General features: G+C 38.7%; 1 protein-coding gene across 1 annotated transcript in view; it reads right to left on the bottom strand.

The window, feature by feature from the left end:
- Positions 1-9,476, bottom strand: part of LOC131858067 (uncharacterized) — a 95,143-nt gene extending 85,667 nt beyond the window's left edge. Inside the window, exons 1-4 of the mRNA XM_059210991.1 lie at positions 9,437-9,476; positions 2,912-3,040; positions 2,631-2,755; positions 2,342-2,456 (exon numbers count right to left, since the gene is read on the bottom strand). Coding sequence (XP_059066974.1) covers positions 2,342-2,456; positions 2,631-2,755; positions 2,912-3,040; positions 9,437-9,476 — 409 coding nt within the window. The remainder of the gene's footprint in view (positions 1-2,341; positions 2,457-2,630; positions 2,756-2,911; positions 3,041-9,436) is intronic.
- Positions 9,477-12,399: the final 2,923 nt, after the last annotated feature.

The following is a 12,399-nucleotide window of genomic DNA, read 5'->3' on the forward strand; positions in this document are numbered from 1 at the left end:
GCAGTCTTACCAATTGAGGTGGAAATACCATATTTGAGAGTTTCTTTGCAAGGTCTTGTTACTGATGAAGACTACAGAATATCTAGATTGCAAGAACTCGAGTTACTGGATGAACATCGGCAAGTGGCGTTTGATCATCTGAGAGTGTATCAAAAGAGAATGTCTAAAGGATATAACAAGAAGGTTCGACAATGACAATTTTAGGTTGGTGACCTTGTTCTGAGAGAAAATCCTAGAAATCAACAATTTTGGGACAACAAAGGGAAGTTTGAGCCCAACTGGCTGGGTCCCTACATCTGGACTGCAGTCTTTGGCTTTGGTGCCTATCAACTTTCAACATCGAAAGGAGAACAAATCCATGAACTGATCAACACCATCCACTTAAAAAAATTCTTCACTTAGTATTCTCTGCTCCAACAACATTTACAAATAAAAAGTCCTGAAAAAAATCCTAAAAATCCTAAAATGTCTTGAAAAATAATAATAAGAAAATAAAAAATCTTTGCCAAGGAGGTGAAAACCTGGCAAATAGGCACCTCTTGTACTCAAGCGCTCCATCTATCAATGTAACATTGACATTTCCCGCTTTCCTGCATCTTTGATTTCACTTGTACATATCTTTTAGTCACTTTTGTGACATCCTGGTTCTTTTAGAACCCTCATGGCTTGAAACTGATCAATGTCATAGTCTTAGGGTAATTGACTGAGCATCCTATGTGTCATAAGCAATATCAACCAAGTCATCTTTCTATCAGTGATATCTGGTCATCCAATCTAAGTCAGTCACCTGTCTCCTAATTACTGAAGAGTTTTATCACTGAGTAAACAAGCAAAACAACATTACTAAAAACAATCACTAAACAGTTTGAGATATGATTAAAAATTTCTTTGTGTTGTCTTTTATATTGGTTTTCGATTATTATTCTCCTTGAGTAACTCGAGGAAGTCTATCTTGACTAAGAGGAGCAAGGATTGGGGGCATAATATTTTCTTTGCTTTCTCCTTGTAGGAATGATTTTGATGATCTGGAAACATCTAATCAACTGGGCGTCTGTGATAAGTGCCTTCACATCAAGGTGAAATCACCACACATACCCCGGCTCCACTTATTTGTATGCTACAGGGAGGTTGGCATCATTTCTTTGTCTATTTTGAGAGAATTTCTTTAAATGTGCAATCCAGATGCATGTGTAATCTGTCCAAGGATATGAACAAAAAAATGGGTCATTGCGGACAAGATAATTAATATTGCACATGAAAAGAAAGAAACTCTATTCTGCCTGTTATATTTGTAAACACTCACTGATGAAAATTAAGTATTTCAAATCTAGTGACTAGGTTTAGTTTGCATTCATTTTGCATTTTGTGTATTTTGAGTGATTTCTGCATGATAACAATGATCTCTTTATCTTCTGAATGAGAGTTTGAAGTATTATCATTTCTCAACTAAGTGGTCTCTTTTTCATCATTTCTCCAATCGAGTACTTGTGTATTGATATGTTAGCTGCATACATAAGCATCTTATATAGATCCATACATTTCATTATACATGCTTATGTGCATTCATATTATTGCACAAAGAAAAAAATAAACATTGGCATTACTAGTTACTCATTTTCATCATTTATTTGCATATGAAAAGAAACAAACAAACATCCATATTCATCTGCCTTACATACATCCATACTGAAAACAAATATCCATACATATAGAATAAAACATATAGAAAAACATCTCATAATCAATCAACACAAGTACGATGAAATCAAATCAAGATCTCGTTTATATCATCATAAATATCTCAGAGTACAAATAAAAGTCTCAGGGTACAAATGATATCAACTGTCATCTACAATCTCCCATCGGAGTAAGAATTGTATGGGCTACAAAAAAATGGGGTATATTAAAAAATCTAAGAACTATAAAAATCTAGCTCTCTGCCTCTCCCTCATCGTCAAGTGGTGGAGGAGGTGGAGCCTACTGACCAACATCTTGCCTAGGTGCCCAAGCTCCCTCAGATTGAGCCATATACTGAGAATATGGGACAACCTGCTATGCTACAGGAATTGCTACACTATAAGCTATAACATAATAAGCTACTCGACTCATCTAGTGTAAAACCTCCCATTGAAGAGCATCTCACTCTGCCCTGACCTCAGCCAACTGTCGATCTCTCTCTACCCTGACCTCAGTCAGCTGGCGATCTCTCTTTGTCCTCATCTTAGCAAGATGATGATCTCACTCAGCTCTGAGCTCCGCCAGCTGTTGGTCCCGCTCAGCAAGCTGTGTCTAAGCCATTATCAACTGTGACTGTAGACCTGCTACTCCCACCCTCATAGACCATGCTGCATCAGCTGCCTCTGCTCCCTCACAGGCTCTTCGCCTCCATCTCCACCCTGCTCATCCCTCCTTTGCCGCACCTGTCTAGGAGCTACTCGCCCCTCCTCTCCTCCACCCTATGATGTCCTAGCACCACTAACCCCCACACCAAAAAATCTAAGGGATCCACCCTCTCCTCTCTACCTCTTTCTCCCCCCAGTTGGTACCCTGTTGCTGCCTGGACTAGGATCACCACCTGCCCGCCTAGGAGCCTCTATTCTCCATCCCTATCCCTATGTCTATGCCTATACCTGTGCCTCTACAGGGGCCTCATCCTCAACCTCCTCTATGAGAGGTGCATGCTCAACTGGGTCTGTAAACCTAGGAAAGGGATGACTCTGAAACCAATCCTTGTATTGGGGCAATACCCCCGCATCTGCAATATCCTCCAGATAGTCCCATTGAAGTCATTGTAATCCGGCAAGCTCCTACATGCTCACTACATATGACAACCTAGGAGCCCATCCTCATCTCTCCTCCTCTCCATAATGGGCATAGGCGGTGAACTCCTGTGAAATCCCCTGAGGCCTACCATACTGCCTCATCACTCGAGATACAACAAATCGCTCAATAACTATCACTGACTTGCCGATAAGAAGATGAGTCATGAACATGTCATGCCGCACAACTCTCCAGTCATCCCACAACTCAAGACCCCTGTCTGGTTTCCATACAAAACTGATCAGATCATCAAGATATCGTTGCCAATACTCTGTCTTGCCCAGATGGGGCTGAGTAATGTATCCACAATATCTATAAACGATCGACTGGTGTGGATCTTTGGCATCATCCACAATAGGTCTACAAACTGGGATATTCTCCCAGGCGCATATCTATAAAACCAAGATACCTACTTCCATACACTTCCCCTCCCTATATACAACCTCATGCATCTCATGATACATGTGGGCTAATAGACAAGAACCCCACTCTAATCTCTCAAGATGATCCAAAAGTCTCTCCAGCATCCTGGCCCAACCACATAGAAATCCCTGTTGTCCCCTGTCCAACATGATGAAACATCCAATGAAACTTGCTAATACACATGCCAGTGGAAACTGCTCATTATACCTAGCCATCATCACATCCCATGTCATGACCCACTCAAGAATATCCTCATCATGAAATATGCGTCTTAGGGCTAATATACCAGGACACTTAGCAGAATCATAATTGATCTTATCCCCAGCAAATGGAATTCTTAATATCCTGTAAACATCCTCTGGAGTGATGGTCATCTCCCCAATTGGTAAATGGAAGGTGTTATGATCAGAATGAAATCTCTCAACTAGTGCAGTAAGCATCCTGTGATTCACACAGATATCTGGCATATCTAATAAGTGGGTAAACCCACACAAGTCAATATGAGCTCTATCAACATCGGATAACTCATGAACTAGCCTCATCGTCGGATGATAGACGCACCGAAATAAAACATGTGGCAATCAAACCTACAAGATCCATACAATAGAGCATTAGAAAGTCGTTCAAATTATGCTACACAACAAATTAAACATCACACAAATCCACATACATCAATTGCAAAATCAAAATTTCATGTTTGAACCCTTAAAAATGCTCACTGTTTTCCATACAACATTTTAAAGAGTAAGCAGAAACTCGTACGAGTTAGGAATTCATGTAGCACGACAAAATACTCCCATACGATAAACAACGTGCATTCGCATGATAAAATGGTCTATCAAGAAAACACTCGTACGATACGCGGGGAGGTCCTAGATGATAAAACTAATGGCCTAAAATGATGAAACAATACAAGATAGTTTTTCGTACGAGACATAGTATCGTCTCGCACGACAAAATGACACTGGCCGGTTTTTAATGCCATGAAAAAGAAAAAAAATTCAACAAAAAATCAAAATTGATGAAATAAAAAGGCAAAAGAATAGTCTCTTATCGTTGGCTCATAATTCCGTGGCCGATTATGACATCTCTGGTGCTAGAATCGATGCTCCTGGATTGGAATGACCATTTTTATTCGTAGAGGGATTTTCAAATTTCAAACTTGGAGAGGTTAAAATGAATTGAAAATGACACTTGGACCCCTTATATAGCCAAAACCCTATTTTTTCAACATGCTTCGATAGACATGAAAATTGTACCCTTAGCTAATTTGCCCGTCCTGATTCCATTTTCGAGAATGAAATTGAAATCCGAGATCATTCTTCTAGTCAATTTCACACAACTATGACCACTTTGCGTTTTCATCACATTCTCATTCTTTTCTTCATTTTGTGCTCAGTTTCACATCAATCAACACTAAATCTTCACATATTCCTTTGACTCAATCTTTATGCTCAAGTCATTATCATCGCCAACAATTGCCTAACATCATGTACCCTCGCTATCTTTCGATTTCGCTCCCGAGGGGGCATACTCATGACCTCATGATCTCAAATCTTCAATGTTGAGAAAATTTTCAAATCTAAATCAAAAGTCGAGAAAAAATCATTTCAACTATAGAAAATCAAACAAATTCTTATCGCTAGGGGCATCTCAACTTCATTGCTTCATATCAAGTCGAGATTTCTCATTCATCTGAATAAAATCAATCTCTAGGGGCATATCAATTTCATCGCTTCAAATCAAGCTGATATTGCCTTCATCTGAATCAGTCTCTTAAAGTTAATCAGTTTCATTGCTTTTCATCAAGTTGATTATTCATTTAAACTCAATCAAAATTTTAAAGAGTATCTTTGATCACACGCTAAATCTAAGCAGGTGTTCAGTTTCATCGCTTCAAATCAAGTTGGACAGTTTATCTTTGCTCATCGTATCTTGATCTATCAAGTTCAAGATCAATTTTATCTTCGCTCACTATGTCTAGTTCAATCAAATTCTAGATCAACAAGATCCGCTTCTTGATCAATAAAGTTCAAGTTCGGTATCTTTGCTCTTCATCGGTCCTAGTTCAATCAAGTTCAGGATCGTTATCGTTTTAATCAACTCTGTTCATCTTCATCGCTTCAAAATAAGCTAAACACCTCGCTCTTCATTTGGTTCGTGATCAATCAAGTTTAGAACTGGTATCTCTTAGACATCAACTATTCTTTGAACCAACACACTGCTCGCACATTAATTCAAAGAGGGGCAAATGTAATACCCTAAAAATGGTCATCTAAACTATGGGCCCCTAATCTCGACAACATCACCAAGGTCCTAACCAAAGGTAATTCAATCAACTTTGAGCACACAATTAATTAATTCTTCAATCATTAAATGTCACATGGCAAGTGGATTATTCTATATTAATTAAATATTTATTTAATTAATTAAATCATTCCACGAAAATTATTTTGATCAATTATCCCGTTTAATTTATTAAATATCCTAGCATATTTAATTAATTAATAATTTTTCCATTAATCATAAAAAAAGGAATTAATTTATTACAAAAGAGGAATCAATATGCAAAGCAAGAGATAAATTGAAAATAAAATAAAAGAACTAAATTGAAAGAGAAATGAAACTTGAGATATTATTTCTTCTTCTAAATTAAGAACTTGAAATAAAAAAGACAATGAAAATGAATTATTAATCATTCTTTAAAATTGGAACTCAAAGCTTTTGAGAAAAGAAGTTCAATTGCATTGAAAAGGATTTTTTCTTAAATAAATCAAAGAAATATGCATGGAATTACCTATTTTTATCTCAAGTGCAGGGAATTAATTGAATTTTATCTCCAATGCAAACTCAAACTTATAATCTGAATGCATTTCAATCAAACTATAATTGGAATCTATCTCAAGGTTAACTGAATCTAATCTCTCAATTATTTCAATTATCCTAAATTGTGTTTTTTCTTGAATAATCTCAACCGCTCATTGCTAATCGATCTTGGCTATTGGTCTCTCTTGTGGTTTTCTATAAATTCAGCCTCCATCTCTCATTCAAAACACACTGGAGATTTATTGTTATTATACAATTTTTGATCTAGAGTCATTGAAGATACTGTGCTTGCTTTTTTGAGATTATTGCATCCTAGTTTAGTTTTTTGCATATTTAGTTCAATTGTGATTTCTTGAATTCATATATTTTACTATTCATCCATTTAGCTTAATATCATACTCATATAGATTAAATCCTTCGTCTTGGTGTAGTCTAGTAACTAGTATTGCTTATATGAATCTGAGAGCAAGTCTATACTCGCATCTTTTAGAAGACAATTGGTTGATTTTTTATGATTTTATTATTCATGCTTATATCTCTCTAAGCATACATGTAATGACTTAATTGAAGTGTTGTGTCTTACAGCTTGCAGATACCTATTCCACTTTTCACACACACACTTACATCATTACAGAAGTCTATGGATCCGATACATATCAGCTCTCAACCCTAGAGGGTGAACCTTTGGAGGATCCTATCAACAACATGCACCTTCATAGGTTTTACACATAGCTCTTCAGGATATCCTAATTCAAAAATATAAAAAAATTTAAAAATACAAAAAAATCATAAAAATAAAAAATCGTTACTTGGTGAAAACATGGCAAATAGGCGACTTGTGACACAAAAAATTAAAAAATCAAAAAAAGTTAAGAGAAATAAATTTGTCCAATGGTGAAAACCACTTCGGTGGTGCCCTGGGCAAGTACAATGGTGAAAACTGGGTCACTGGCGCCATGTGTAGAGACATTACTCCTCCTTCCTTCAGGATTCAATTTTATCCTTTCACTTTGCACACACTCATAGCCTATCCATCCATAATAAACTTACCCATTCCCATCATGGCTTGTTATTGATCTACCTAAGATTGGTTAGCCATTCATAATAATCCCTCCTTTTCACCCCTTTCCATCCATAATAAACCATCTCCTATATGTGGCTAAAGAAAAATCCTAAGTCTAGTGATGGGTGTAGAACTAAGAGCATCATATGTTTTAAGGAGTACAATTTATTCGAATTTTCTTCAGTCTATCCACGCACAATCTACAATAAAGCAACATTTGTATCACCCATCTGCAATAAAGTTCTGTCTTCTCTACAATAAAGTATCAGTTTCATGGATTCAGTCAGTTTTAGATGAGACATGAAAGAAACAGACTTCAATAAAATCAAATCTTTCAACATACTCAGATAACATTATGTTTAATTGCTATCTATCCTTTTGTGAAAGTAAACATTGTGACCACAATCAAATAGACTTATACAAGTGAAAAGAGGCACTAAAATTGAGGGCTATAGTGGATGTTGGTGTCGAGTCTTGGTTTTCTTTTTATTTTATCTTTAAATGGTGACATGTCTTTTAGCTTTTTCGGGATGTCTCTGACTAGAGATTTTATCTCCAGGATGTCTTTGACTAGAAAGGCAAGGATGGGGTATCGTCACCTATTTTTCTTTGCTGTCTGTGGATTTTCTCTTAGTAATTCTATGACTTGTCCAAGGATATGGGGATACTATGAGTCTAGTGTGAACTAGGGCATTCCTTGTTTGCAACTGTCTGATCTCCATGCAAACAGGTACAATAACTTTTTGGGTCGAACATATACCTCGATTGTCATACCCTATTTGCCATAATAAAGCTCAATGATGATAATAGCACAATAAGCTCTTTCACTTCCATATCTTCTATCTTCCATCCCCCTTTCTTGATTGACCTCCATCGTCCTTCTTGAGTCTATGTGGCTTGCTATCACATGACTGAGTATAGTGACACGCGAAAAAAAAAATCTGCATTTCATGTAGTTTGCACCTGCATTGCCACATATTAGCATTTCATACATACACATAAATATCAAAATTGCATCACATCCTGCACACAACACATGTTAGCACATTTTACATTCTCATCATGAAAATAGTTATTTGCATTATCAAATTCATCTGCATTCCATACATTCACATTTGCATTTGTGTAACATTTAAAAACATAAAAGAACAAAAATATATTGCATTTCATCATGTACATATTTGCATTCATATCATAAGCATCATATAGCAACATGCATCACATAGAACCAACATCACATAGGTACACATGCATATAGTTTCCGCAAGGATGAATCATCTCATATATATATCAAAATCATAAGTGTCATGATACAATGATGTCAAAATACATATGGCTACAATCACCCGAAGGTGTCATCATACAAAATGGTACAAAACTGATACATAGGGAGCCGTCTAAGGCTATGATGAACTCCCTCCCTCGGAGCCAGTTGGCCTTGATGGAGTCTGAGCCCTGGAAGGAGCCACCCTAGGATCATCTCTCCTGCCCCCTCTATCTGGTGGTGGTGGAGGACCCATGACCCCACCACTCGATGCCTGTTGCCTGTCTCTCCCTCCAGTGGTCATCGTAGTCTACGACGGTCTTTGGAAGCTCCTAGCCCACTAATCTGGTGGTACCACTGCATAGTATAGATCTTGTTAGTAAGCTATCTCCTCCCCTACCTGTAGAACATAGGTGTATCCGGCCCCTGTGTCCTCTTCTGCCTGCCTCCCTGCCCTCAGTGTTGTCTTAGCCTCTATATAGCGTTGAATAAATTGATCCCTCTCCCGCTCGGTGTCCCTCAACTGTCTCCTGAGTCTAGCTGCATCCCTCTCTAGATCTTGGATCTTATATGCCTATCCCTAACAGATCTCCCTCAAGGATAGCAACTCATCCTCCTCCTCTCTCCCCTCACCCTGTCCCTGTGGCTGCTCTTGTGGCTGCTCCTGTTCTTGTCCCTGTCCCTGTACCTATCTGGGAACCTGTGTTGCTTGAACCTGTAATGGCAATCTGCCTCTACCCCTCACTACATGCATATGTCTCTCGTCTTCACCCTCTCTCCTCTAAGCCACTCTCCTATCTACCACTGCACCCTGCCTCCACCATCGGCCTCTGCCTCCACCATCTCTACCATCTCCATCATCTCCCTCTATCGACTCCCTTAGATCTATCAGCCATGGAAATAGATACTCTGCCCAATATGCAGTATACTCTGCATCCATCCCTGCATCCTCTACATCTTCCCAAATGTCCTAAGGCATGGGAACCATCTCTAGAAGTTGTGTCACACTGATCATAAGACAATAATGGCTCTAAATGTACCTGATCCCTCACCATCCATGCATACATCCCTGAACCCCATGGCATCCGCTGTATCCTGCCAAACTACCTGCATACCCTATCTATCAACTGCCTCTCAATGATATATGATGTCCGACCGATCATATACCTTCTCCTAAACACATATGGCAGCTCCACTGCATCATCCTCCCACTCCTCACAGTCTAAGTAAGGCCTCCATACCACACTATCTATCTCATCAATCACCCTGCGGCAATACTCTAGCCTCCCAATCCGTGGCTGGGAAGTAATCATATCATAAAGATGTACATATCTGCACCCATGTCCTTTGCCTCTAAAGTGTATCAGATGTGTAACTGATAGATGCTCATATGCCCATACCTGCAACATTGTCACTCTGCATCCTAATCCTGCTGATCCATGATATACAAACTGATGTAGCTCATAGGACAAGTGTGCCAACAGACATGACCCCCATGCAAACCTAGTATGCTCAGTCACCAATGTCTCCAAAGTCCTCCCCCATCCCACAACCAACCCTCGGGTCACCCTATCCAGACATAGGAACCCACTGATAACTCCTACCAGCACCACTGGTAGAGCCAATCCTGTCTGCGTCATGGTGTCCCAAGCCACACGTCCTGCCCTCATCTCCAATCCCAAATCTTGAAACACTCATCTCAGTGCATCTCTGTCTTCGTCTCGATCACAAGGAACTAACTCCCCAACAATTGGTATCCGAAGTATCCTGTATACATCCTCCAAGGTGACTGTCATCTCACCCATTGACAAATGAAACTTACATGTCTCTAAGTGCCATCTCTCAGCTAATGTAGTCAGCAATCCCATGTTCACCTAAAACTCAATCACATACATAATATATCGCAATCCCATAGACTCCATCGCTACTCTATCCTCGAATGTCAGCTCTGCTCACAAACTCTGAGTTGAAGGGAATCTCTCCTGTGACTCCAGCATTAGTAGGTCCTCCTAGAGTCAAGCAAATCAACTGTATCAGTCCTAGTGGTACTCCATGTTCATCACAAAGTGCTATTTTTTTAATCCTAGTGCTTATATCTATCATATGGCACTCTATCCTAGTGGTATTCCCTGTTCATCACAAAATGCTGCTTTTTATCCTAGTGCTTATATCTATCATATGGCACTCTATCCTGGTAGCATTCTTTATTCATCATAAAGTGCTTCTTTTATCTTTTAGGGCACCTACTTGAGTGTATCCTCTTGAGTAGCTTATCTAATTGACAACGTATGTTCTATCACAGAATTGTCAATCCCTATGGTACTCCCTGTTCATCACAAAGTGCCTTGCTCTATCCTATCCTAGGGCCTCTACTTGAGTGTATCCTCTTGAGTATTTTCTTGATTGGAAATGTATGTTCTATCATAGAATTGTCAATCCTAGCCCTATTGGCTATCCTAGTCTTCCCTAGAGGACCTGCTTGAGTGTATCCTTTCAACAGCTTATCCAATCATTAGTGTATGTTTATCACATAACTACTGATTTGATCTTGAAGACATAAACATGCATTCAAGATACAAACATGGTTGCATACTTCACAAACGCGCCTGTTCTGCACAGACGTGCCTCTATTCTATACAGACGTGCGTGCACTTCATAGATGTGCTCACATCTGACACAGACGCTTTTAAAAGCATAGACGCGCCTGACACCAACACAAAGGCACCTAGCCTACCCAGATGCGCTTGGCACCAATGTAGACACACCTTAGCATTTCGCCACCCCCCCTCCGCTTGACATTTATTGCAATCTACCTAATGCGCATTTATTACCCTACCTGGCATGCATTTATGACAACACTTAATACAACAAAGTACAAGGAGGTTTTGTGGTACTTACCGGCTCTCCTACATCTACTGGCCTCTGATATCGATGAACACAATCAAATCTGTGCACCAATGACATCGCTGCTAACTACTGACTGCTCTCTACTCTCTATGTACTATGATCTCTTAGGTGTGTGGATGACAATGAGGATGTTTTCCCTCGTAGTTTATCTTATAGACTACCCTAGCCCTCGTTTCTCAAGTCAGTCTTCTTTATCCCGTGACTCTGTCACTCTATCATATCTTGTCAGTCCTTTCTATCCTTTCTTTCTTATCGAGAGATTGTCTGTGATCTTTTTAGACATTTTCATCCAATCTCTCAAAGGGGGCATATCATTCCCATCTTGGGGCAACTTTGTATCAGTTCATATTATCTTCTTTGAAACAATGCGACAAGTTGCATTGTCTCAAAGAGGGGCAAAATGTAGACACCTAAAATTGTCCTCTCTAATTAAATAAATATTTTATTTATTTAATTATTTTAGCCTAATTCTTCTATTAATTGTGATGCTTTGCGAAATGGACAAGGTTAGACAAAAGCCTGTGGTCGTATAACACACAAAAACACAAGAAACCGTTAGTGTTAATCAACCAAAAACTAATCTAAGCAGGCATATCAAAAGAGACACTAAAAACATGATAAAATATTTAACTATGGAAGTAAATACAAGAAGGCATCTCCAAATGCCTTTTAACATGCTTTTAGCTCCTTCTCCTTTGTTCCTCTCCTCTCCAAGTTCCAAATTAGTGTAGCTCTCAACAACTTTTTGCACTATGGATGCTTATGGAGGTTCAAGATCGAAAATGCTTATAACTTAATGCTATGCAAGTGTGAACAAAAGCTGAAATAAGAGATTTATCTAATTAACTAATTGATTTTAAACCAAAAGAGTGAATATGATACTAAATGTTGTCTAGAAATGCCTATAGATTAAATGCATACAAGTTTTCAGGATGTGGATTATGAAGAAATGAGTTCTATTTATAGGAAAAATGGAGCAATGGATGGTTGAGATTGAGTAATCTGAACAAGGGTCAGGATTGAATGATATTCAATCCATGTGATGGATTTCAACCCAATCCCAGGATGACAAGTGTCAATAGGAGATAGGTTGAGA

Source organism: Cryptomeria japonica, chromosome 1 (genome assembly GCF_030272615.1).
Source record: "Cryptomeria japonica chromosome 1, Sugi_1.0, whole genome shotgun sequence".
Taxonomy (NCBI): domain Eukaryota; kingdom Viridiplantae; phylum Streptophyta; class Pinopsida; order Cupressales; family Cupressaceae; genus Cryptomeria; species Cryptomeria japonica.